Source organism: Drosophila novamexicana, unplaced genomic scaffold (assembly GCF_003285875.2).
Source record: "Drosophila novamexicana strain 15010-1031.04,08,12 unplaced genomic scaffold, DnovRS2.1 tig00000108-arrow-pilon, whole genome shotgun sequence".
Classification (NCBI taxonomy): domain Eukaryota; kingdom Metazoa; phylum Arthropoda; class Insecta; order Diptera; family Drosophilidae; genus Drosophila; species Drosophila novamexicana.
In genome coordinates, this window is record NW_020824772.1 from 4053440 (window position 1) to 4080666 (window position 27227).

Here is a 27227-nt window from a genome sequence, read left to right on the forward strand (position 1 = left end):
AAGCCTTGCGGTTCAGCGAGTGTCATCCAAAGAAATACTGGCCGCTGCTCTCTGTCGAGATGCCCCTTGCCAGAGTGCGCGGCACCGTGCTATCATAGTAGACACCGCTGCCGCTGGTAGCGGCCAGCGAGTGCGGCGGCAGGGCCATTCCGCCGCCGGTTCCCAGCATCGCGGGCGGTGGTGACGGCGAGCTCATCAGGCCCATGCTAGTCGGTATCAAAGTGCGCCGCAGGGTGCCTGCATGCGTGTGCTGATGTCCAGGCACCATGATTGTGCCGCTCAGATAAGCTGGTGCGACGCCACTCAAGCTCGAGGGGCCCAGCATGTGAGGACCTGTGGAGTAAGAAGTGGTAATTGGGCATATGGGTAATATGAGAACGGAAGCTGAAAGCAAGTAGGCTGCAAAATTGTACCTATAACAGTGTTACGATCACTTTGCTTAAATTAAATAGCAAAAAGCTCTTTATGTATGTATATAAATTTATATTTTACATACTATGCCACTCACCTATAGTCATTGCTCCGCTCACAGCTGGATGGCCCATGCTGGTGTAAATGTTGGCCTGTGAAGGTGGTGCCATCAGCACACTGGTTGCTGTGGACGAAGGATGATGTGCTTGGGCGCCCGGTAAGCCAGCGTAGCTGCAGTTGGGCGTCGGTGCGTATGTCATGTAGGTCTTTTGTTTGTTTGGCCCAGGCCCAACAGTTGGCAATGCCATTTTGCGCCACATGCAGATGATGCCGAGATGTTGACGTTCAGGATGACGGCGACGACAAAGGATATGAAAAGGCAGAGTAAAGCAGAGTTAAGCTGCTGCTCATTTATTCTCGCTATTGTCTGCAACATGCCCTTCTCTCACTTTTCTCTTTTAGATACGTTACCATAGTAGCGTTTGCCCCTTTTCTTCATTTAAATGCATATTTAAAAATTAATAAGATTGCACTGTGCAGAGACAAGATTGCTCATATTAACTATAAGCAACTCAATGAAAATGATTGCACTGTTCCTACCAGAAAGATACACGTAGCTACTTGTTCAAATCCCTTTTCGTCCTGACTGCTTACTTCAAAATTGTTCATTGTCCCTGGATTTATGTGCTTGTGCAAAGTGCTTTTGATTTTTCGCAAATGCTTCGCAATCAAGAATAAACCTAAAATAATCTGCAAAGGATTCGAAGAATCGACGGGCCGATAGTGCTGTAAACATATTTGCCTTTGCCTTTTTATTTTGGTATTTTGTTTTTTTTTCATCCTTTATGTAAAATATCCCTTAGGCGGCTGTCCAAATTGTACAGGTGCAGTAATTTTCATTTTCAACCCTTCAACAAACCGTCAGAATTCTTTCACATTCATGCATTTAGTATGTATGTATATAGTGTAGTACTTGTATAAGGCGGCTTTTTGTTGTTGCTCGCTGCCCCTTGCTCAGAGCCCATGAAGTAAACAACAAAAAGTACAAAAATTGTTGCAACGAACATTCAGAGCAAGGCTACTAGCATTTTCCCAGCGGAGGTGGGAGTTGAGGTTGAGCAGAAGGGCGATTTAAGGACTCCTCGCTTTTGTTTGCCCAAAATGGGTTAAATGGCAAGGGAACTTCCCAGGCGCCCAGTTTCCTCTCATTTCCTTTGAACAGAACCACAACAAGCCCGTTGCTTTTGATGCGCCCTCGTTGTCTATTGTCGGCTTGAGCAAGGACAATGAAATTTCCATATTTAGAAATGTTTATTTACCTAAGGTAATGACTACAGGTAATGACCAAGCCACTAGCTTTCTGCTGGGCTGGATTACTCTGCAATGGGCATGTAGACAGCTTATTGCAGCTATTGAAAGGTGATTTTGTTAATTACCGTATGCTAAGTTCCATGTAATTGTACTGATAACCAGCAGACAGGATTGAGCTCTAAGCTATGCCCCAGTTTAACCAGTTGCTGCTCCCATACCTATAGCCATGCCTATAATATGCGTATTTAAACAATTCCAATTGAAACTCACCTCATTCCGTGATGATAGACTGGACAATGGTACCGGCGTTGTTAAGTCAACGTCAACATCGATGTCGGAGATGTCGTCGCCGAAAGTGTCGGCCAGATGGGTTTCACCTGTTGCCATCTGTTGGAAATTGCTGCCACCTCCGGCACCGCTGCCACCTGTGCCATCAATTGGCGTTTCAGCAAAGTTCTTGGCCACGCCGCTGACACTTGAGCTCCTTTTCAAACGGCCGCCACGTCGCTGGAGGGTGAGCCGACCGATGACAAGCGTCAGACAAAGCAGAACACCCGCTGTCACCGATATGATTAAATAGAGGTAAAACTGTTCCTGGTGCTCTGCATGCGAAATTGAGTCAAAGTAGAAGATATAATGCAAATAAGTAAAGGGCTTTGTGAATAGATTCCTAATTTCCTAATATCAACTACAAGTAACGTAACAAGTAGTTAGTGTAAGCCTGGCGAAGCAGCATGATGAGTTTTACACTTGGCTGATCTTCAGTGACTGTGTGCTCGTCAGCGCGTTGTCTGCATTTGCGTGGGCGGAACGTAGTGAGTTAAAGTTTTAATCGGGCGACTTTGTTTATGACTAAAACGAAATCAAAAAGTTTACCATGTGGTAAGCAACGAGCTGGGTGCAACGTGCAGCACATGCAACTTTGTGTGGATGGGCGCGGTCCCTACCACAGTCACAGCCACAGCAACAGTCCCAGCACCTCGACTATGCTCTGTTGATGACAGCCGCTGAGCCGACAGCTGAGGCGCTTTTTTAAGGCATGGATATGGGGAAACGGAAAGATGTTTTCTATTTTATTTTTCAACATCGTCTACAGTGTTTCGAAACGTGACATAGCTGTGGTATAAGTTCTTCTGCTTGTTGCTGTAAAGTTGTTTGCGACCTGTGTGCTTGGTTGTGTGAACAAAAACTTCGATTAGTTACACATGAAAGCCTTAGCCTAACTGAACGAACGACATGCCAAGGAGGGGGAAGAAAACGTCGGGATCTCGAACTCACTTCGGATGTGCAGATAGGTGTGCAGCCAATTTGCCAAGAAACCAACCACTTCGACACGTTCAGTGACGATGTCCTCCTCGGTGCAGTTCAGACCTATTGGCCCCCAATCATCAACCATCTGGCACTTGCGACGATAGAAGAAATTTCCCTTCTGAAAACCCGATTCTGTATTGGCCTGAGCATCGGAGTCAGAGCCCTCCGTCTCCAATTCAATGGCCTTATCCTCATTATCTTCATTTGGAGCCCCATCGGTCGTTGTGATAATGTGCTCATTGGCCAATGTTGTAGATGCGGCCATCTCGGTCGGCAATTGATGGTTGAATGACTCTTTTATGCGGCTTAGGAGCCGCACAGATGACTGTAGTCGCTCTGCGAAATGTGGCAATGGACGGGTATTTTTTTTGTTAAGGCCCTAAGAGTCTGGCGGCCTTCCATCCATCAACGGCAAACGCGAATATCCCAGGCGCACCGTCGACAGCAAACACGATTTGACGTTACTTAACGTTACTAGATAATGCACAGCTTGGATGGATGCTAAGCGTGCTATATGACTCAAACGCCAGGAACACAGCTGGCTAATGAAGACGGATGGGCGTGCTTTTAAAATATTTATGCACCGTGCGCTGTGGAGGCACTTTGTAGCAAGTGAAAGACATGGCGCATACCGACGCGACAGACTCCATTAAAAAGTGATACGAGTACGTTAAGCGAAATCAAATTATGAATCTATAGGACGCCCCTAGCACAAATTTCTACAGTCTCTGATAGTTTCTGCATAACCCATGGGCCGACCCAGCACGACAGACTTGAACTGCAAAGCATAATCTGATTGGCATATGGACCCACAACTTACCCTCTAGGGAGCCATCGTTGCGCGATAGCAGTGGGGGCAGGAGCGTGCTCGAAGCTTCTTCGGCAGCGTTGTTGGCGCCAAAGTCGAAGGAGCGACCCACGTTGGCGCCTTGCAGCTTGGGTGCCGGCGGTATGGCCTCGGACTCCTTATAAAATTGATCCTCGTCGTATAGCTCATCTTGGTCCAAGTCTAGATCAGTTTGCTGCGGCTCATCTGACTCCGCAGCCGTTTCATAGCGATCTTTAAGCACCTTGCGTGGTACTGCAGAAAGTTGGCTGTCTTAGAGCTCAATTTATGGCTAAGATCAAATACTTACTGCATGTGTAAACGACCTTCAGATACATTCGCACATCAGCCTTGCAGGGGCGACCAAAGGTGCCGGCATCCGCGGTCACCGAGCAGCGTCGGCGGCCATGGCATATTTGCATCACGGTTTCGGTGGCATAGGACACAAGGCAGGCTGTTTAAGCAAGAACACATGCATAAATATCGACACACTCATGGATACAAGCATTGCTTACTGGGCTGTCCGTTCTCCTCCCGATTGATCATCACGCTTCCAGCTGGAGCGCCCTGGCCACCGCACTGCACACTCTCCCGTTCCGTGTGCCCGAAGGAAGCACTGTAGATGGCGATGCGTGAGTACGGATTGCACATCAGTGGCATGTTGTCGTTCTCGCAGGCCAACTTGCTCCGGAACTCGTCTGTATCGATGGGCAAAAGTGCAAAAAGGGAAGGGAAAGCTTTTAAAATGATGCCCCGATGAAAATATGTTTTAATTGCGGTCATATGAAGTTGTAGAATCCAAGTTGCAGCTGCAGCAGTAATATATATATATAAAGTTGGTTTGATTGTCATTGCAAACTTTTCTTTTGCTGTGCTGTTGGACTATGTAACGGATTTGTTAATGCATTTATGATTAATTAATACTTTTTTATGCATACGTATCTATATGGACATGATATCCCACGCCTTGCGGCCTCTTACTTAAATTTACAACATTTTCAATTTACAACAATGTGCAAAGTGAAATAAAAAAAAAATTATATTTTTATACAAATATGTACATATGCTTGCGTTGTAGTTTCATTAATTACCCATACGCCATGTTGCTTACAAAATAAGTTGTCATTTTCAATAGACAATTTATAAAATAACATGCGAAACCACGAAAGCGGTTATTTGGATTATTTCAGCCTGAATGGAATAGTAGTAATATATGAAACATGTCACAATATTTGGTTTGCAAGGATTTTATAAAAACATAAAACAATTTTATCTAATTTACAGACTAAACAAATATCCAGGCAAACTTCTAGTATGCTCTATATCATAAAATGTAATTACTGTGAAAAGTTTAATTTCCTAGTTCTCACGATGTCATCAATCAATCAGTCAGTTAGTCAGTCAGTCAGCCAGTTACTTGGAATGTAAGGGCACACATTTTTATAAGTATATAATAATTTAGTACTTTTCCTTTTGCGAAAAACTACAAATGTCCTTTACCCTTTGTAAAGTCTGTACAATTGCATTTTTGTTAGTATCAAAGCTTTGCTAAATAATTACTTATACGCCAAGTCGTAATTTATCAAATAAAAGTCTAATATCCAATTACTGTGTTTGGCTGTGTGTATCCTCAATATCTAAGGACGGAGGCGACACACATACATACATGCACTGCATTGCACATATGCTTAGTAATTTACCACTACGTACATACATTTACGGCTTACAAAGCAAATTGTTGGAAGTCAGCCAAGTTGAGATTTGCAATTGTCGAAGCACAGTCGAGTAAGATTTTCAAGATATTCGTTTCCTTTTGCTCGTTTTGCTCAAAGAGCTCAGAAAAGGACGAAGCTGAAGCAATTATGAATTGCGCTGCCGGCGCTCTTTTTCTTGCTGTGCACTTTGACAGGCACCTTAAAATGTTTCGCATAGCATATATACTTATGTTATATGTACACAGATACATACGTGCATACATACATACATGTATGTATGTACATCTTTTGATGCATACGAAGAGAAATGTCTGTGGCGAGAGGACGGTCCGAGATGAACTTTAATAAATTTGGTAAATATTTGCATAGCATGTTTACAGGCCTGGGCCTCTGGCATTGACTGCATAGCCCCGGCCTTTGGATGTGACTCCCACATGGTACGTGCACGGCCGTCCTATTGGGTGCTGTGATTCCCTGCTCCTTTTAAGAGTGCGAGTGCACGTTTTATTATGGAGAGACGTGAGAAAAGTTGAAAATTGCCATATTTTTATGACCACAATGTGCCGTCTGGCACGGTGTTCTTTCTCTCCAACCCGAGTCCCAACGCCGGCTGGGTCTGCTGTGCATTGCTTGCCTCAGGCATCGTTGGCTAGGTTTGGGCTTGGGTAGCTTGGGGTAGCTTTTGGTGAAGCTCCCACGCACATAACCAGGCCGTAATTTTTCAACGTTTTCCACTCGTACTTTGCAGTTTTATTACTTGTCGCTGGTGTCCATAATGAGCAAAAGATAACAGACAATTTAGAAAAAAGAAAACGGCTCTCCTTAATTATATTACCTCAGCAATGGCCCCGCATTGCCCTCTATGTGCTAGTCCGATGTAGTGAGCTATGCGGACCAAGTACAAGTTGCCCTTTTTCAACCCGCTGTGCATTTCCCTTTTTCTAATTTGAATGCGGCGCTCCTCCTTTGTCTCGTTCCAGTTTGTTTCACTGCTTCGGTTTGTTTGTGTGCTTTTTAACAAGATAACATCTGCGTCACTTGTCACAAAAAAACAAAAAAAAAAAAAAAGAGCGCAGAGAAAATATTTCTGGCAAAGCTGCAAAATGCTGGAAATGGCTAAAAGGCTGACGCAAATTACCAAAGAATTACAACGAATGCACAGAACTGCCTTTTGCACTGCCAGCTCGAATCTGAATATAGTCGAATTGAACTGTCGGTTCGGGGCATTAAGAACTCGTTTAACGACTTTCATCCATTGCAGCAGTATGGCAACAAAGACAATAACGACGACAACGCCATTTCCAGGTTCTGCGTTTCAGGTGAATCTGAAAGCCGATTGCCGGCTTGGTGTGAGAGGCAGCACTTAGGTGGTTCATCTGCTCGCTTATCGGCTTATGTTTGCCGAGTGATTGCGATTAAACATGAATTGCTTAGCGGATCGTAAATAATCGAGCATCATTAGCCCAATCGCCATTGGCGCTCGCCCAGCTGGAGAGAAGAAGATGGCAATGCCATTGCAAAAATGCACAGAGCAAAACTATGCAAATAACTCAGCAAAAAGTTTATTCAACTATTTTTAATGTTCGCAAAAGCAAAAGCGCAGCTGTATTTTTCATTACGCTTCTAGCTAAATTTGCAGCACAAACCAACCGGGACCCAGTTCCCAGTACCGCCCACTCTTATCGCCATGAACTTCTATTTAGTTGAAATTCTCATTAATTTTGTTTTTTTTTTTTTCGCCACCCTTGCAAAAGTATGAGACGAGGACTTTTCGAATATTATGATAGCACCTTTTGCTCTGGAGTCCGGACTTGGACTTGGATAATAATTAATATAAGGGGCCTGTGAAATGTGACCTATGCAATATTTTGTAACCCTTCCAAGCTTAAAGCTACCAGAACTAATGCCTAAACTTCCATTTGGTTACTCCTATTGTTTAATCGTATTTTATATGTACATATGCATTTAGAAATATTCATCTGTAAAGATATGCTTTTACCTGTAATTAATATACAAAATTTATTTTAAAGTAATATTCATTTCTATGGCTCAAGTCCGGAGCAATTCTCTGGCCTGGCATTGAAATCATTTGCACATGGCTTCAATAAATGACGGCTTATTTCTTTTAGTGAAAATAAATTTGTTTGTTTGCCTCAGAACTTAAATTGATGTTTGGCACTTTTGCATCTGGCAAATATTTATTTTGCCGCTGCGCAAATAAAATATATCATGGTTAACGGGGCAAGGACAAAAACGAGAATATGCTCGCCCGGCACATAACCTGGGCTGCTCAAGGCCTCCACTCGGCGCTCCACTCCCATCGATTATATTTTTAAAGTCCATGCAAGTGAGTGTAGACTGTAGGGAGAAGCGGGCCGGTGGGCTGACCTGTTAAAGCGCTGGCATACTTACATGGACGGCATTTGTAGGCAATCTCGACGAATTTTCGTATGCCCGAGCAAGGATCTCCGCTTGTGTGCGTTTTGGAATTCGCAGCGAACTTGCAGTGCCTCTTCTTTTGGCAGGCATCCACCACAGTCTGCAGCAGGGCATACTGTAAGAAAGCAGATACAGACAGTAAGATATAGTGCCCGTAAGTACATATGTATGTAGGTATCTGTAGTGTGTGTAATGGCAGGGCGTGTGGGCAGGTTCGATGAGGGTGCTATTGATAGATTATTCGGCACATATGGCAAATGCAGCCGTATCCTTGGAGTCAGTGGTAAACGGCAAAACGAACAGGCGGCAAGGCAACAAAGGATGCTGCTGGCACCGGCGTGGCACCACCTCACCTCCTTGAGTCGTAAATCTCTGTCGGCCTACAAGATTAAGCTATGAATGCATTTAACAATTCCACTGCGGCAACAGCACTCAAATGTTGCATATATAATGCTGCATATATTATTAGTGTAGCTTGGCACTGTTTACATTGCATTGAGCAATTGTTTTGCAAGTGAGAATACATAGGTGCATAATTATAATCAGATTAATAACTTTAAATTGTTCGGGGTGGTGTTAATTGTGCAATTACTTAATGAATGGCTCACACACAAGCAGCTGTAAACGTGTCATCCTCTCTCTTGAATGCATTGAATGAAAATACCACAGAAATAATATAAAAACAAACTGAATGTTTGACTTTCGATTAAATGAAATAAGCGATAATAAATATTTGGATAATATTTTAATTGCATAAAGAATTGCAATTATTCTCTCAAAATGCCACCAACTGCTTTTGCTGAAACATGTCGAACTTTGTTTATATAAAAGCGCTTTAAGGATATCAAAGCTTATCAATATTATGCATAGAATGCATATGGTATGCATGATAGAAAACTACCGCAGTTAACAAGTATTTAGTTGGACTTCTGTCAAATATTTTGATTTGTACTTAATTAGTTAGATATTTGAAACCGCACTCTGTGTATCACAAACGGAAACGTGCCACAGCCGTAATTGCATTTTGAGGTTTTTGCCACCCCAAGAAGCTATTTTCTGTACCTCGATAAGTGAGTCCCACGCACGAGTGCTGATTGTGAGCTCTCGTCTCGCAATAATTTGTTTACCCTTGTTCCGACACTCGCTCGAGCGTACTCTTGCTCGCTGCTTTACGGGTCACTCGCAACCACATCTGCAAACTGGAGTAAGCTTAAGCTGGCGTTACTGCAATATGTGCCCATAAGTCAAAGGCGGAGCTTGCGGCCGGGCGCAATTCAGTTCCGCTTTAAGGAACCGCCGGAAATGGAGTGTGTGTGGGCCCTTGTGCTAGTTGCGGTTATTCTCGACCGCATGTCACACATCACCCATAAAGTCATCGTCTTACTGCGAATTGATGTGCGCAATGAAACTCAATGGGTGCAGCTTCGTCACAAGCTATTTTCGAAGGATCTGGTTCAATGAAAAATTAACCACAACATCGGTTCCACTAAAGCTACCAACATTGTTGAATTCGAATACCAAACGACCTCATAAATGTGACAAATTGCACTATACACACATACACACCCACATCTACACTCTAACACACATAAATACAAATGTATGTACAAACAACTTTTACTGAACTAAATTATACTGAACAATGTATAGAATTTCTCTGGTTTGTATCCCGTACTTTTACCCATAAGTCTGTCGGCCTGGGGAATCAAATTTTGTATGCAGAGTCCTAGAAACCATATGTAGCATGATTTCATTTCAAAGTTTGAATTTGCTCTCTATGCACCCGCAGTTCAATAAAACGATATTTGTTAAATCCTAGTCAAGGACTCTTAATTTTCTGATAGCAGTAGCTACAATTTGTATTTGCTAATATTTGCCGGTTACATAATAAGCCAGCTGGAATATTTTGGATGTTTGATGTAATCATCAAACATAAATAGAAATTTCTGAAAAATCAAATATTTCGGACTTATGATGATTTAGCCAATTCGCCTATATATTTACACATACATGAATAGGCATGCGTGCATATATGTAAGTATGTGCACTTAAATACTGTACTGGGACGGTTTAAGCTTTGACTGGCTAAGTAACTAAAAATTGTATATGATTTATGCCTTCAGCTTGGCCAAAGTGAATCGAATCGATTTTCATTATGAATTATTGCTGTTTTTATGGCATCGTTCTACTTCACTGATTTATTTGAACTGCCTGCTTTCGTATGTGGAGTGTAGGTGTGTGTGTGTGTGTGTGTGTGTTGACCAAAAGAGAGCCATTTTATCGCGTATGTATGTATGGCAATGTCTTTGAATGCACACTGTGGAATCGTGCGGAAAATGGGAAAAATACATTTAGGCGAAAAAGGTAAGCCGTAGCAAGGCCTGAGCTGTTCAAGCCGATGTCGTTGCAGTATGTAGTGGCTGGCTCCTGTGCCAGTATACACAAGTATTCATATATTTATATGTATAGTATATGAATACGTACAAGCGTGGGTGTGTGTCCAGCTGTGTGTTGAACATGGCTGAGCCTTCTTTCGATGATGAGTGCGACGATGATGGAATTGCAATTATACTGATTCAGCTTACCTGTAATCCGCTTACGGTACACGTTTCCGGCGGTTTGACTTCGATTTCTGTGCCGCTGTGGATGACAGCATCGCCGGCACTTCCGGTCGTGGTGAGGTCCTCTTGCGAGACCGGCGGACACAAGCTGTGGTCGGATAAATCTGTTCAAGTAGACGAGAGGGCAATTTTTTGTGAACGTGTCGTTGGTGTCGCCGTTGTCGTCGTCGATTTTCCGAAGTACTCAAAAGTGGTGCGAAGTGGGGTGGGCTGAAGTGGAGTGAAGTGGCACAGAGTGGTTCTGGAGGTCGAGTGCCATGTGCCATGTGCCAAGCAGAGGCAGCATTCAATGCAAACGCTTTGGACGACCATCCCAATCGGTAAGCATATCCAAAAGTTGCTGCCGACCCAGCCCGGTCAGTCATACGTACGTATACTTGATATGGGCGTTTTCGGAGCACGGTCCAATTCTGATTTGCTCGCATTGTGATTGTCTGTATGGCTGCCTGGTTGTTTGCTTGCATACTACATCTGCCACTCGTGTGGGCGTGGGCAAGTACACATTGAGCCAAAACATGGCCACGTGCACACAAATAAGTAAAATACAATGCGTACAATCGACGCGTGTAACGGACAAACTTTGGGCAACAATCAATCAATTGCGATATCGGCAGTCGCTTCAGTCCAAGTGCCCGACCATTCGTTGTTCAGTTCACTTGACGCTGGACCCAGCTCCACCTACACCTACACCTCCTACACCTCCGTCTACACTTACCATCCCACATCCACTTCGCTGATTCGTACGTGACAATGGAACTTACCACCAGCTCGTCCGTACTGGGCCAGCTCTATGGAAATGCTAGTGCCACGTGGACAGCTGAGTGACAGCTGTTCTGAATCGCATCCGGCACGCTGGTACGTCCGCAAGGTGGCCGCTAGGAGAGCTAAAAGCAAACAACGCCGAAATCGGGCTGCATTAATATATAAATGAAGCACAAGGCGAAAGTAGAAAAAAATATATAACGCATATCAAATGCAAACAGGCAATCAACTACATGTAGAAATTCGCAATGGAAGTTTAATCAAAGCATTCCAGAGTGGGAAACCTTAAAGGTATATCATTGCCTGGTATACTAAAATAGTATTATTATAACATGAATTTGCAAGATAAGAAAATAAGCTATAGTTGTAGATAAAATTATATAAGCATATAAGTACATTTTGGGATTTTCCTCTTGCAACATTTATTAGGTCATTTCGAAGTGTTACGGAAATAAAATATATTCAATTAAATTTACCATAAACGTCATTTTCGTTATTTGTTTGTGTCTTTATTTTCAGGGAATTGACATTCATGAATTCTATCAGCCTATACATAATTCAATAGGCCAATAAGTATGAACAAAGAGGCTTTAGTAGACCAAAAAATGTTGTATTTTTTCAAACTTTTTCTGCGCATTTTTTTAAACTTTATGAGCTCAATTTAATTTTAGAAATGCGTGTGAATTTGGAGGTTTATCAGCGGTTAAAAAATAGAAAAATTACAAAAATAATTGTATTTGGTATGAACGTTAAACGGAATCAAATTGCGCAGTGAAGTGTGGCAAGGTAATGCCACAGTGTCTAATGGAAAAATAGTCTCGAAGTAAATTGAATTTCCATTATGCAATCGTTCAGTCTTCAACTTAACTGACACTTGACACCTAAGCAAACTCAGACATTCAATTTCATGTGAAATTATTTCCCAACATTTCTTTTCGTAGCGCTCGGCAGCGGAAAAAATTGTGTGCTATTTGTTTCTGTTTATTGTACATTTCTCTTATCCACTTTAGAGGCGACAACGGTGATGGGGCATCCTCTGAGCCACTGACTTCATTACCCAAATTGTTTACGTGTATGCCTGTCTGTGTGTGGGTGTGTGTGTGTGTGTGAATGTGTGCGAAAATGTGTGTATGCATGAGAAAGTGTTTACACTACAAAACAAATGCCTTACAATGGCTGCCAAAAAGGGGCTAGCGCGTGGGCAGGCCGTGGGAGCGGGACGGGGAATTGAGAATGTGTGTTACAAGTACGAGTACAAAATGCGAACTGGAGCAGTGTGTATGTAAACGACACACATGTGTTACATAGATGTACTTTCACACGCATGAATATAATATACCAGTATGTTTTCATCCAGTATTTCTATTATTGAATATCCATTTTCGACGTGAGAGTCACAATGAAATGTTGCAGTTCGAACTGTGTCTGAAAGTGTAAAAGTCAAAATCAACAATTGCAATGCCATATTATTCGGATATACATAGTAGTTGTCAAAACTGAAACAAAGTTGTAACACAATTTCATATGGCTTGCATACCAGACGAATACTTTCCTCGTCTGTTGCTGGAATAATGGGACTTTCAGAGAAATCTGAATATTATTCTATGCTCTCAGCCATATTTCAGTTTCTTCTTGCCAATTTCAACGAGCTTTAATTATTAGCTTTAAGCGCAGCAACTCCCTTTGAGCATCTGAATAATTGTAATTGGCAACCGGATGTGGCCGTTAGAGGAATGGAGTAACAGCATCAGTCCCCAGGCACTGGTAACTCGGCACAAAGAACGCATTACACGTTTGCACGTTTATATTCTACTAAATCAGAAGCTGTGCGACATCTGCCCGACGGGACCTCTCATCCTTAGGCCTTGTCCCGGCAGGCACTCGACGTAGACGTCTCATGCAAATTTATGCGACATAAAATGATAATAACTCTTTCACTTTTCATAATTTTGGCAAGCATTTACCTGGTTGTTTAGTTGAGCAAACGCCGACTGCCACCGCAGCCAGCCATATACAAGTGTTATTTCAAACACACACAAAAAAATAAACATGGGTGAGAGTTACCCTGTGCACACTTTTTTATGTATATAATATAAGCGGAGATAAGAAATAGAGCAGTAGAGAAGACTTAAATATTTTATTTTTGTTGCCTTTTTGCTGATTTTCATCCATATCTTATGAAGATTATGCCAGCATACCCTAGTTGCCCTTCTCTCTTGCATACAGGGTATAAAAAAGGAAAAACAAGAGTATTAACGACCCTGCGGCTTCTGTTGTGAGTATGTGCCCATAGAGTTAAAACGTCTGAAAGGTGAAGACGGTGCCGCCTACTCAGCCACTGCCAGAGCCTGCGGAGTCACTCGTGTGCAAGTGCTCAGCATCCTGTCGCCTCCAGTTAAATTTTACAGCTCCAGCAAGACACTAAAAGGCATCGCATATGACAAAGGCACAAGGACGACAAGATTCCATTGCTGCCCCCCAGGTTGCGTTCCACGGTCTATGCTAAGATGGTAGATTAAAGCACATCTTAATGTGAACCGACTCGGGGAAATGTGAAACAACCGCTTAGGCCGTGAAAGTTTCCGTTATCAACGCGAGCTAAGGCGCCAGCCGCATTCATAGACCGCAACCCAAGTACAGGCTCTCTGCCTAGAAACGTGGTTTTCGGATGACTCTATGATTAGGTGGGCGGGACTTAGCATATGTACCAGACTGTTGTGCTTGTGCGCGTTATCCAACCAACAAATATTAAAAAAAAGACACAAACACAGCAATTGAATATTTATAGCAAGTGCTATTAACGACGCCCCATTTAATGGTGGAGCAGTTGCCTGAGTTGTGGCCGCTTCTGTGTCGAAAGTTTCGACCAAGTTGGTAAAGCCGACATGTTTATCTACCTCGGCCTTGAAAGTAATGACCTCGACCGTTAAGCACTTGAAAAGAAAGTTTTGGAAAAATATTTATTAATTACACGAGTAGCGAAGTTCATGGATGTGCGCATATGAGCGTAAAATCTGTGAGGATTCCCTTTTTTAAGCGTAGTGGAAAGTTCTTTCGACACTCTTATACAAACATTTTAAATCGTATAAGAGTTATGTGTGTGCGCAGTTTAAAAAAATATTTGAATTTAATTAAGTGTGTTAGAGTGTAAAAGCATCGTTGTATGTAGAATGTATGGAGGAAAAAAATAGAAAAAATGGTTGCGGCAAATATGGCAATTAATTTTGGAAAACATTTTCAATCTGACGATGGCTATAATCAATAAATTCACCGAATATTGAGAGCTGCTGACAGCGATGGTTGCAGCAATGAGTCATCTTTCGCCAGGACAGCGCAAAAAGAATCTTTTATCAAAAAGTAACTCACACGACCAGCTAACTTAGTGTTTGTATAAAAAGCTATGAATAGATGTAAAACCAATTCAAAATTAAACATTCTGTGAATTCTATTGGACAGGCTAATAAAGATTTGTATATGTACAATTGAGTGTGATGCATATATGCATGTAATTAGCCGCTAAGTAGTCCATGGTCATGATTCAAGATTCATGACAATGGAACATGGATTGGCAGCATCTCTATTCGAGTATCTAGCCGTGACGGGCAGTTAATTAATGTGGTTTAATTTATGAATGTTTGTTTTGGCTACCCTATTAATCATTAATGACGAACATAAATATTTGGTCGCTCTCGCTTTTCGGATCATTTGTGAAACTTTGTCCGTCGCAAGTATTTGTGGGCCGCTCCGAACTGAAACTGGACAGCGGAGAATACATGAAAGCCATAAACAGCCACTTTGAGTGTATATTTGTGCTTAATTATGATTTATACACAAATACATACACACTTATATATACATACATATTTGGCAAATAGGGCAACATGGCGGAAAAAGCGCCAGCTCAGTTTTTACGGCAGCGGGGGTTGGCGCCTGCATTTGCCGGGCATTAGCTAAAAAGCGTCGCAGGACCCACTTCAGGGTACACGGGGGCGGGTAGCGACGACAGGGGACGGTTATTGCTGCAGATAAAACGCAAAACCGACGCGAGTTTCTACATGTAGATGTGGCTGAAATGTACAAAAAAAAAAAAAAAGAAGGAAAAATAAAACAAAACATTTACCCAAAGGATCAACTCGATAAATAACTTCCGGCATGACGGGCCGCGTCAGCAGGCATACAGCAGCTAGCAGCCAGGCGACTCTGCTCCAGCTACGGCCCCAGGAGCACGGGCTGCGCACGTGCCGACATTTGCTAGGTTGAATCTGTGGTCGGGGTTGGCGCTGCCGTTGCAGATGCTGTGCAGGATTGGGCTCCGGCTCGGCCATTGCCACCGGCCAGAGTTGTTATGTTGTGTTGTTGCTGTTTTTTGTTGTTATTATTGCTGCTGTTGCTGTCGTCGGCTGAGGCTCGGTATTGGCCAATGTTATCGCTGTTTAGCGTCTGCTGTTGATTTGATGTTCTTCTTTATGGTCGATTTTATTGTGTGTCCTCAGATTTGGCAATTTGCATTTTTGGAATTTTCATATTTATTGTTATCATCAGTGGCGACGAATGTGATGGCTCTTACGGCTGGTCAATATTTTCGCATTCATGTTCATATTCATGCATATACCGATTCATACTCATGTTCGTATTCATGGCATTGTCAACGCCGCATCGATCAAACCATCTGCTTGGGAGGGAAGTTGAAATGAATAACACTTTGTTTTATATACTATTCAATTTTGCTTTCGTGCCATTAAATTTTACTTGGTTTATAGCTGAAATTATTACGCTTCAGTTTTCGATTTCTTTATTGTCCTTGTTGTGTTTTAAATTGTGTTCTGTTTGTTTGCAGTTATTTGTTCAGCAGGCAAAACAATTAATATCCTTTTGCCATTTTTTTTATACATTTTTTTCTTTATTAATTTATAACTGTACAATGTTCGTTCATTGTTGATAAAAACAAAATTTCATTACGCGTTACTGATAAGTCGATTATGGAACAAAAAAACCAAAAGCACCCACACGTACGCTTTGAACATTTTTTATTTGCTAACGATGAAACAAATTATTAAATTATTAAATTAGTTATTATTTATTTTTTCAATTGCGCGCCGCGTCTTAATTGGGCTTGAGGTTATTTATTGAATTCGATATTAATTTTAAATTCAAACAAATTCGCCACTGAAATCACAATTAATTAGTTCGGTTAACAATTTGTAAACTTTTTATTTAATCACGCCCCGAAACCGAAACGCAAACAAAAATATATAACTGCAAATAGAGGCGGGATTATTGGCGAAATCCTCTTGTTTCTGACACTTTCGCTCTAATCCCCTTGGGCCTGTTTCCTCATACAATTTTAATATTCAGCTTAAATATGGAAAAGCTCTGAACATACCCTGCTTCTAAGTTAATGGCGAATCGCAAGACCACGTTTTCCTAAGGGTACTAATTAATTTTGTTAATGGCGCCGTGGGTTTTCTTAAGAAATAGATACAATTTCTTTAAATATTAACATAAAAACTTAAATTGTACACCTGACGTTCGTTAAGTATGAAATTGTATACAGCCAGCTTTCAAATGAATAGCTAAAGTGACTGGAAATATTACTCTCTATGCTAATCAAACGTACATTTGTTGTCCTGTGTGGGGCGAGTTATATAGAAGCCATTGAATGGTGTTATTTTTGAGCCAAGTAAAGAATATTTTTAACTAAAGTTTTTAAATTTTCTGGTTTTAGTTCAGAGAGTAAACCAAATACAAACGCACGCATGTTGCGATTTTTTTTTTATTTTGTCAGCTGCCAACGTTGGCTGGGGCTTATCAAATTGTTCTTTCGTGATTTCCCATCCAGTGCAGTTTCTATGGTGATCGACTTGCATAGATTTGGCAAACAAGTGGGCCAGAGGCGTTCTGGCTAGATTAAAAGTACACAAAAGGTATCAATTGTGTTCATTTATCCATGAAATTTCAACATTGATGTGCGGCAAGCCAGCAACCCGTACGAGATGAGTAATGGGCTTCCCTTTAAACACACACCCACACAACACAATCACAAAGGCACCCAAATTTACAAAAAAAACCCACAAGCCACAAAATGCAAGGATGTGTATTTGCTGATTTCGGGCTGTTTTGGATGGGGCTTTGGGGCTGGGGCTCTGAAAGATGCGAGTAGTATGACAAAACATTCATTAACTGACACTTTCAGACGGCAGCACCGAAATAACCAAGCCTGAAAACTGATGCTGGCCCGCTGGAGTGACGGGTTAGCACTGACTGATGAAAGCTGAACCTAGCGAAAGGGGATGCAAGTTCCGTATCGGGTTGAGTATTAAGCGTGTAGAGACCAAACAAATCCCATGTTATCCTGGGAGCTATGAGTGTATACGCCAGCTGAAAGCAAGCACACACATACACACACACACACACACACACACACATATATACACACACACACACACACACACATATACACACACAGATACACACTTAAGCACTCAGTCGCAGTCACACATACACACACACACACACACGTGCATATGTTTAGCTGCCCCGCTTGGCTGAAAAATGCTTCTTTATGTTGGCTTAATGTATTTCTCGACGTTTTCTTATTGTTCGCCTGCAAGGAACCCAAAAACCGCAAACTTTCAAAAGCAAACTTCATATTTTGCAAACTGAGCGGAAAGTGCTTGCCCTGCCCAAGCCGCACACCGCATAACCAACACCATAGACCCTCTGTTGCCGCTGGTTCTACTAGTGACACCATTATACATCCTTCTATGGACTGCATCGGCAAAGGCAGAGGCATTGGCAGAGGCATCATCATCGGCAGTGGCAGTGGCCAGCGTTGACGTCGACGTCGACGCCGGCATCGCCGTAGACGCTTGTCTTTGAGTTGCTTTTGTATCTGTATCTGAATCTGTCGGTTTCTGACGTGCCGTCGCAGGCGTTTTAGTTTTTGCTTTTGCCTGCTTGTTGAAGGTTTTGTAGTGGTTGTTGCAGCCACCACTCATGATGATGAACTTTCTGCCGAACTTTGGTTTATGGCTTTTCGATGTTTTTCTTTTTGCTATAGAAATTAATATATACGAATATTTTAACTTTCATCTTGGCCAGCATCCGCCGCCGCAAGCTGCCGCCAGCCCACTCGAGGGTCGACTGATTTTAAAAGGTGGGGTCGGATGTTGGACGTTCGGTCGTCAAAGGGGCGGGGACACCTACTAGACGGATGTTAGCTGTTGCCACTAACAAGTTGAGTTGCGTACAGTTATTTATTCGAATTTATTTAAGCGTAAAGTTGCGCTCGTAATTTGCTCATCTTTTGTGCTTGGCTCAATTTAGCGGAAAATTGAATTCATATTGAAATTTGTCGGTCAGTGAACTTATCCGCGACCACCGAAATTCCATGGAAATATCAAACAGCCTGTTTTTTGCGATTTGTACGAAAACCAAATAAAATCAATTGCGCGCTTTCAACACATCACGTCCACGTCTAGCTCACCGCAAAATGCAGAAATACAGAACATGCCGCCCGCCGTGAAATTCATCAGCGGCTTTGGCCGCAACCAGTTGCAAATACGTTTTATGCCTGCTGAATAATTTGCAAAATTGCCAGATTCCTCGATATGACTGTAAATTTGAATTAGAGCTGGCCAGCACAGTGTATGAATTGAGCTCGCACACAGAATTCCGCCGCATCTCTCAGGCCCAAATGAATACAATTGCAAATACATTGCAAATTGGGCCTAGGCCCTGGTAAGCATTGGCGTTATTAACTTATGTGGGAGCAAACAATTCAGTTAGATTAAAACCGATTTACCGTGTCTGTCGACAGCTGCCAGACATTGAAAATGGTAGGAAGCAACGTGCACATAAATCTGCAACTGGCCAAATTGCCTCAAAATACAAAATTCATATTCACATTTGTGATTGATGGCCTTGGCAGATAGGATCCTGAATATGGTAATTTTCATAGTTTCAGATTGTGGAACCCTTTGCCTTGCCGGTTCTCGGTTCTCGGTTCTCGGATGTCGACACCAGTGCTCCAAAGAGATAAATGCACGCTTAAGGAATCTCAAGCAGCTTTCGGGGGTCTAAATCAAAATTATGGCTTAACGTCAGCTCAACCAACGGGGATTGAAAAGTTTTGGTGCGGGAGGGAGAGCGATAGAGAGGTAGAAAGGTGGGTCAGGTTGCAAGGGGCTTTTGTGCAGTGCGCAAGGTAAATATTTATTGGCTCAATAATTTGGCAACATTTCGCAGGATTAATGTGCAAATTCCAGCGCCATAAATTATTTCCAGCCGTATTCCTAAATTTTATTAAATAAATAAAGTAAAAAGCCCCTCGCAATCACGAAAGCAGACGTGTGTGTGTGTATGCGTGTGTGTGGGCCTGTGAGTTGGGGGAGTTGGTTTTTTTTTTTTGTTTTTTTGCAAAGACACGCAACCATAATAAAAACTTGTTGAAAAATTTACGAGCATAGCAGCATCAAAGGACAAATCGGACAAAACAGGCCCAGGCAATTGGCCACGTGGGCTACCGCTGGCCAGCTGCTGGTCACGTTTCGGTCGCTCTACAGTTCCCTCTGCCTGCCTATACGAGTCCCTATCCCGGCCCCTCCTCCCTCCTCATGGGCGTGGGCGTGAGGCATGGTCGCTTGGAACGACTAGGGCGTGTTTATTTATGTCGTGCCCACCGCTGAAAAGTTTAGTCGTTGTACGTGTCAAAAACTTTTGACAGTGCAATGGCTTCCCGGCTCAAGAAGTCGCCTGATGCAACTTAGGCCCCAGCTGTGTGCCTATTAAATCGCACAGAACAGAGCACACTCAACCCAGTCGGCACCGCTGTGCCCGGCGTAATGGAATGACAGAGCAAGAACTCTGCCTAATTTGGTTAGCGGGTCTCGTACAACTTTCATTGGTAACTAGAATCTGTTATTAAATAATCTTTGCTACATGTGCCAAAAATCAGAAAACAGCCAGCCACGTGACAAGTACACGACATGGACGAGGATGGTGTCTTCATTTACTAAATAATTGATCAGGGTTCGTGCAAATCTCGGAGCATCTGCGCTGTGTTGAATATGGGGCATATTAAATGCGGCCCAGAGGCTCGGGCTCATGCTTGATGAGGGCATAGTTAGGCCAGTCACGCTGACCACAATTGCTTCTGTCCTTTATTACTTGAACCGTATTCTTTTTATGCACAGGCTCAACATTAATCTCTCGCCCGGCCAATCTCTCGCTGAGCCTTGGCAGGATTTTTCAATATAGGTAGCCAGCAGCTTAACTGCATTTACAAACAATTGTAATTCATTTATTTAGTTTTTGGTTTTTACTGCAGCCCAGCTCAGAAAAATCTATTGAATTATTAGAGAGCCAGGGAAATAGAATTTCTTAAATGTGGAAACTTCTCTTAACAAGTGCACCAGAATGTTATGCGTGCCAACAACGGAAACACCTGTTCCTAATATTTTCCAGAGAAGTGCAGAAGGGCTTTGCAGGACCTTACAAATTATATGAGAAGATACGCGCACACATGTATGTTCATATAATAAAGTGCGTGAGCCAAAAAATAAAATAAAATAAAATAAAATAAAAAAAAAGAGAACAAACGAGTAAAACTTAACAAAAAGTGGTTCGTGGTATCAAGGGCAAAAACATACATTTTCCGCTTTACGATGGCATTTGGCGAAAGTAAAGTGAAAGGGGCCCAGAATGGCCAGAAGTTGGCGTGAGGCGATGGTCATGCGGATGCTGCGCAGCTGCGTCAAATGACGAAAGGAACAAAGAAGCAAGCCCGCAGAGTCGCAAGTTGGAGGAGCCGAACTACTACATATTCGAATGCGAGCCGAGACCAAGACCGAGGCCGAGGCCCACGAGCTGCCAGCTCCGTTGTGGGTAGCAGGACGTCGCAACCGAACGCCGGCGGTGAAATGTTGGCTCTGTTGAAGGCAATAAAATGAAATTACAACTTAATTGTCATAAATAATTCAGGAGATTCCTTGCCAGCGAACGCCACAGTCGAAAACTCGGCGTTGCGAGCGAAATCAGAGCGACCCGCAAATACACCCCCGCTCCGCTTTCCCCTGTCCGATGTCCGCTGTCCGCTGTCCGCCCCAACCCAAGGACTGTCCACCTTCTACACTGGCGCACATCGCTTAACGAACATTTTAAAGCCAGCTGCTATTTAAAGCAAAGAAATTCGTTCACAGCAACTGCAGGAGCAATATTATGTGTTTTATTATTAACAAAGTTAATCCCCTGACCTAGTTAAGTTGGCTCAATACACCCACACACACACCAGCCCACACACTCCCTCACGCACCCCCACACACACGCAAGCCGAAACGGAACCGCTCAGATTCTCCTTCTGCTGCAGCTGCTGTTGCTGATGCGGATGCGAATGCTGACATGCCGCATGGGGCGTTAATAAAATATTAGTAGAGCTCCAAAAATAAATAGCTGATTACAGCATCAAATTCACAGTCGCGGCCAAAAGTCAAGTGGAATTGATTTTATTTAATTAGAGCTTAAAATGTGTGCTATGCTCTTGTCCAGGACCCACAAACATCTGCGTATAGATAAATTTAATTTGCGGTAAGTTGGATATTGCTTAGCTAACAAAATTTCAACTACAATTATACAATTTTCCATTGGCCTTATTAAGCAATAATTGGCCCGTATTCGTATTGGTGTGTATTCGAGTAATCCCTGAGCTGTTGCATAGTTGTCTGTGACATATTCCCTCAATTATGCAGAGAATATTCTTTGGGCTGATGCCAAACAAACAACAAGTAAATAATGGTAAATTAGCAAAATGACAAAAGTTCTACAACAATCACTCCTGATTGCCAGTTAAGAATGTGCAAACAAGCAAACAAGCCGTCGCGACGGCAGGGTCTGATTGTGATTGTTAGGAGTGGGCCAGCATCAGGGCCGGGCCAGAGCCAGAACCAGAGTTCGGGACCGATATCGAAACCGAGACCCAGACCCAGACCCAGACCGGAGCCATAGAAATGGAAGAGGGCAAGAAACTGCTTACGAAAACAAAAAGAAAGTATAACATGTGTTCGATATGATGCGAAACGCTACGGGTGCACGTCTGCCAAAAGGGAACATCATATTTCTATGCCCATTTTGCCAATAAACCGCTTTTGGGGCGCAGAAGAAGTGGGTTGGTGGCCTGCACTGGAGGCCTTTAAAAAGTAACACTCTGTTGAGCAAACAATCGAACAATTTATTTTGGTTTAATAATAATAAAGAAAGCAAAACGAGAAATGTGTGCAGGAGGGGGGTGAGCGGGAGAGAAATGGGAAACGGGGAAAAGTGCAAACCAAGTGAAAACCGGAAAAATGTATAAATGGCCGCCAGACATCCAATGAAACGGGAAGTCGACTCCTTTGCCCGGAACGCAAATACTGTGTGTATTAAAAAATAAAAATAATGTAAATAAACTATTCGCAAATATACAGCAAAAGAAAAACAATGCGAAAGGATAAAGTAAATAAATAAAAGAAAGCAAGTAATAATCTGTAGCTGATGTGGCCCTTTAACAGATACCCTGTACACAGGCTAAAGTGAGCTCACAAACTTGATATGCTTGAGGGGTATAAAATGTTCCGTCTGTAAGCAGATGAATCAAATTACTTGAATATATCGCCTAGAATCTCGATGCTGATCAAGAATATAGATACTTAATAGCCTCGAGGTATCCTTATTCTCTCACAAATTCAACTTGACACATGTTGAAGCTCGTTCTTCTGTCAGGTACAGGGTATAAGATTTGCATTTCTACAAACGTAAGCATTGTGCAGAGGTTAAATCGTATTTTGCAAGAGAGCAAAAAAAAAATTCCACGTAAAAGTGGTTTTTTCACATTTTCAGTTATTAAAAATTTAATATCAAATGCGAATATGCATATGCCTTAAAAATATTGCCAAGCGTTATTTCAAACCATTTGGCTTAAAGGGACATGAATGTATTTATTCGAATAAATGTTGTCATTCCAAAATGCGTAGAGTTGTGCTTAAATTTAAGCCCGATTTTGCCATATAACATATATCTCTTGCAATATACGCCGGTTTGCCAGGAAGCCAAATCATGCATAATCGTTTCCTCACTCTCTAATCGGATCTCATGCGTACTCGAGCTCGTTAATCCAGCTGACTGCCATTAGCTGTTCGCAGTGATATATGTGTGTGTGTGTGTGCGAGTTGCAAGGAAGTCATAAGGGTTCGGGACAAACTTTTGACCCCGTTTGAATTGAAAGTGCATTTTTAGTTGCATGTTGCCGTTTAGCTGCAGATTGCTTGTGCGTCCGTGAAAAGTTCGTCCGAGGAAGCGGACTATAATTAAGTTGAACTTGCTAAAAATCTAAGCACGTAATTAACTCAGTTCTAACTGAGATTCCACCGAAGCCCAGGCATTTCGGGCGGGTTTCGGCTTAGCAGCTAACCGCCCATTATCTGGTGGATACTTGCTCATCTTCCGCGATAAACTTGCGATAATTTAATTACACGCGCAACTCGAAACTGATGCTGGCCGCGATAAATTCAGCCGGGGGGAGGGCGGGGCTGACTGGATGGCGGCGGGTTTGTGACAATGACAGAGACGGAGACGGAGACATGACAGAGAGTGCCTCGAGTGGCAGTACCGCAGCGACTGCGGTAAGTGGCAGCAATGTAAATTACGCGTATTAATATCAATTTATAATCTGAATCCAAAAACCGTATAAAAAAAATTTTGCACAGTCAGGATGCCGGCGATGATACTGCAAATCCGTGATAAATCCTTAAAAATTACTTTTAATTTCGCAACTGAGAATGCAAAGCCTCGAATTGATGCCGCAGCCTGACTGCGGAGCAGCGGGATGGAGGAGGAATCCCGTCCTGCTGCAGTGTGCACAGTGAAACTGAGATTGAGACAACCAGAAGAGCTCCTTTGGGGTAAGCACCCGGCCAGAGTGTGGAGGGCCGCATCTAGATTAAAATAAGTCGAGCGATGAAAATAGATTACGCGCGTATTTTGCGAATGATGCGGCCCGGCAAAGTAAAGCAGACGCCGTCGGCGTCGTCATCCTCGACGTCGTCGTCGTCGTCGCCGTCGTCGTCGCCGGCGACGTCAGCAGAGGCGTGAAAAATCCCCCCAATTTAATTTGAGTTTTCCGCCGTTGCCGTCCCTTTGTTTGATTAGTCGATTTTGTGGACTTTGGCACTAATTGTGCACATCGCAATAACACACCAGAATCCACACTCACACACACACACACACATACACAGCTGCGTGTGAGTGTGTGGGAATTGCATATACAATTTGGTAAAGTGCGTGGGAAAAGGAAGCAAAACAGGCAGGACCAATGCCGCATCCGCTTATGCTAATCAATTTGAGTTGGCTAGCGCATATAAGAGCACACACGCATACACTCACACACATACACACGCCCACACTCAGTCACACTCTCACACACTTGCAGAGTGAAACATTCTGTTGCCGTTATTTTTGCAATATTTGCATAATTGCTTTTGTTGCTTTCGTTTTGTCGGCTTTGGCTCGACGCTTGGCGCTCGGTGTGTGCCAAATATTTATACATCGTCCTCCGCAGTCGTCGCCGCCGCCGCCGCCGCCACCGCCGTAGCCTGAGCCACGGACAGTATTTGCACTATTTGCGCCGCCTCAGTCGACGTGGACACCTCCGAGCTGCGGTCGCACAATTTTTGGCCAATTTCACAAGTTGCACTTTCTGTCGTTGGCACAGACATTAACATATTATAATTAGCACGTTTCCACTGGGCCGAGTGGCATATTTTATACGCATTGCACAAATAACGCGGCAAGGCACACTGAACGGCGGCAGTTGCCGCAATGCGATTATTGGCAGGATTTTAGGCGACTACGGCACGGGGAAACGGAGACAGAGACGGAGACGGAGACAGAGACGTAGATGGAGACGGAGACGGGCACGGATACGCAGCTCTCACGGCATTTTGGCGCTCCACTTTTCAAATTCGCGACCGCAACGCGCTGCTTGCCAAAAACGCCGAACATTCACGAGCTTTGGCATCCCCGGTGCGGCAGCCATTGGCGATGGCCTTCGAACGTGTCAACAGCATCTGTGGTGATGCTGATGTCACGCCAACAGCGGCATCAGCAGAGGCAGCAGCAAAAAAAACCAGCAGAGCACCAGCAGACATTCGAAACTTACAGAACGAGAGGAGGGGGTGGCGGGCACCCATTACGAACACATGAATCAGAGCAGCAACAACCGCGCGCCGATGTATACGTATCCACTGGTCCCGTTAGACTGGCGCGCTTGACTCCCGAACAGGCACTGCGAGGCGCACGATAATAGCAACAAACTTGCTTGCGCTCTGTTGGCGCGCTCTCTCTCTCTCTCATCCTCTCTCGCTCGCGCCGAAAGACAGCCGAATGTTTTCAACCCTCAGCAACAATAAGGCGACGATATGTTGAAAGAGTTTGTTATGATCCCGGTGTGATAAGACGAGATCGTTGGAGTGGTGTATTGAGATAGGGAGATGTGCTTCAGGATAATAATTAATCAAATACTTATAATAATTAATTGTTTAACTGAGCTTTGGGATAATTTGTGGTATCCTTGCTTTATGTGACTTCGTTTTTTTAGCAAATTTTGCAATTTCTGTTGGAAAATTTTCAAAAGCACAAATGCTTTCACAAGTTCTATGAGAAACCCTCTCACCATACATTTGCAATATAATATATGTATGCATGTATTTATAATTCCATATATATATATTAATTTATTGGAAAAAACAAACATTTATAAATCCTTCTGAAATAAGAACCTATTAAAGTGTAAAAATACGTACAAATATGTAGAACATAACCAAATTAAAATATTTGGGTTACGAAAATATTTTATTTGGTTTGCCTGGTTGGCCAAGATTGCATTGCGTATATTCATATTTGTAGTTAAATGCAAAAAAATGTTGCCTGACATTATTAAATGTGAGCAAAAATTGTGGCTTCTTAACAATTGCTTCTCTTTCTCTCTCTCTCTCTCTCGCTGTTGCTGTAAATGTTGCTAGCAGCATGTTGCTAAGAACAAACACTATGCGAAATGTTGAAAAGTGAGCGTCAAAGGCAGAGAGCGACAATTGAACACTCTTATACGAAAATGCGCAACACATGCGATAACGGTCACTATTGCCTGCCATAGACGCCTTGAAGACCTAATTTGATTCTAATTTATGTAACTTTTGACAACAATAGAGTGTCGAGACAAGCTCTTGTGGTTTGTTTATGTTTTCCCCAATTGTTGTCCTTTTTCAGCCATAAGATGGTTAAGTATTAATATAAATGCTGAAATTATCCTTATACATGTAAAATTGAACCTAACTAAACACGAGAGATTTCTTAGATCACACATTGTGTGCGTAATTTTCCAATTGCAGTTTGTTTATTATTTGAATATGCATAAATAAAACAACAATTGAACAACTCATTTGATATACCCATTGAACACCTTTGGCAATTCAATGAGTTTATCGCAAAGGATATGTGTGTGTATGTGTATGTAATGCTGCAAAGAAATTTGTTTTTAGTAATACAATAAATTGTAGTACAGGATAATCACAACTAAAGCTCTCAATAATATGCATAAATAAATGTAATTAAACTAAATGCTTATCTGTTGAGGTCTGCCCGACAATATACACGTTTCTCTAGGCCAGATTTCGGTTATTGCTAATGTGGCTGCCTCTCGAAATAACTGTTTACCAATAAGTAATACTTACGCACACGTTGTTGCCACAACTAAACATGACTATGCACGTCTGTACTTCCCAGTATAAATATGTATGTATGTAT

General features: G+C 42.7%; 1 protein-coding gene across 3 annotated transcripts; it reads right to left on the minus strand.

The window, feature by feature from the left end:
• Nucleotides 1-25661, minus strand: LOC115772107. Of its 3 annotated transcripts, XM_030718072.1 has the most exons (12): nucleotides 25585-25661; nucleotides 15517-16065; nucleotides 11396-11518; nucleotides 10599-10738; nucleotides 7987-8128; nucleotides 4375-4557; nucleotides 4170-4313; nucleotides 3854-4114; nucleotides 3001-3369; nucleotides 1993-2324; nucleotides 509-677; nucleotides 1-333 (listed from the first exon to the last, which is right to left on the minus strand). In XM_030718072.1, exons 2-12 carry the CDS (start codon nucleotides 15719-15721, stop codon nucleotides 23-25), a joined length of 2379 nt encoding a protein of 792 aa, XP_030573932.1. In that variant the 5' UTR covers nucleotides 15722-16065; nucleotides 25585-25661; the 3' UTR covers nucleotides 1-22. The 3 variants fall into 3 exon arrangements, with proteins under 3 accessions (XP_030573932.1, XP_030573934.1, XP_030573933.1); XM_030718074.1 differs by lacking the exon at nucleotides 3001-3369; XM_030718073.1 differs by lacking the exon at nucleotides 15517-16065 and having other exon boundaries at nucleotides 25585-25653.
• Between the last annotated feature and the right edge of the window lie 1566 nt (nucleotides 25662-27227).

What these genes read in the sequence shown, in the direction of transcription:
- LOC115772107 (XM_030718072.1), bottom strand. Translation starts at nt 15,721, where the DNA reads ATGGCCGAGCCGGAGCCCAATCCTGCACAGCATCTGCAACGGCAGCGC. An exon ending in TGCCTACAAATGCCGTCCAT is followed by an intron (nt 4,558 to 7,986) that starts GTAAGTATGCCA and finishes CCATCGATACAG; the next exon opens with ACGAGTTCCGGAGCAAGTTG. An exon ending in GGAGGAGAACGGACAGCCCA is followed by an intron (nt 4,314 to 4,374) that starts GTAAGCAATGCT and finishes TTGCTTAAACAG; the next exon opens with CCTGCCTTGTGTCCTATGCC.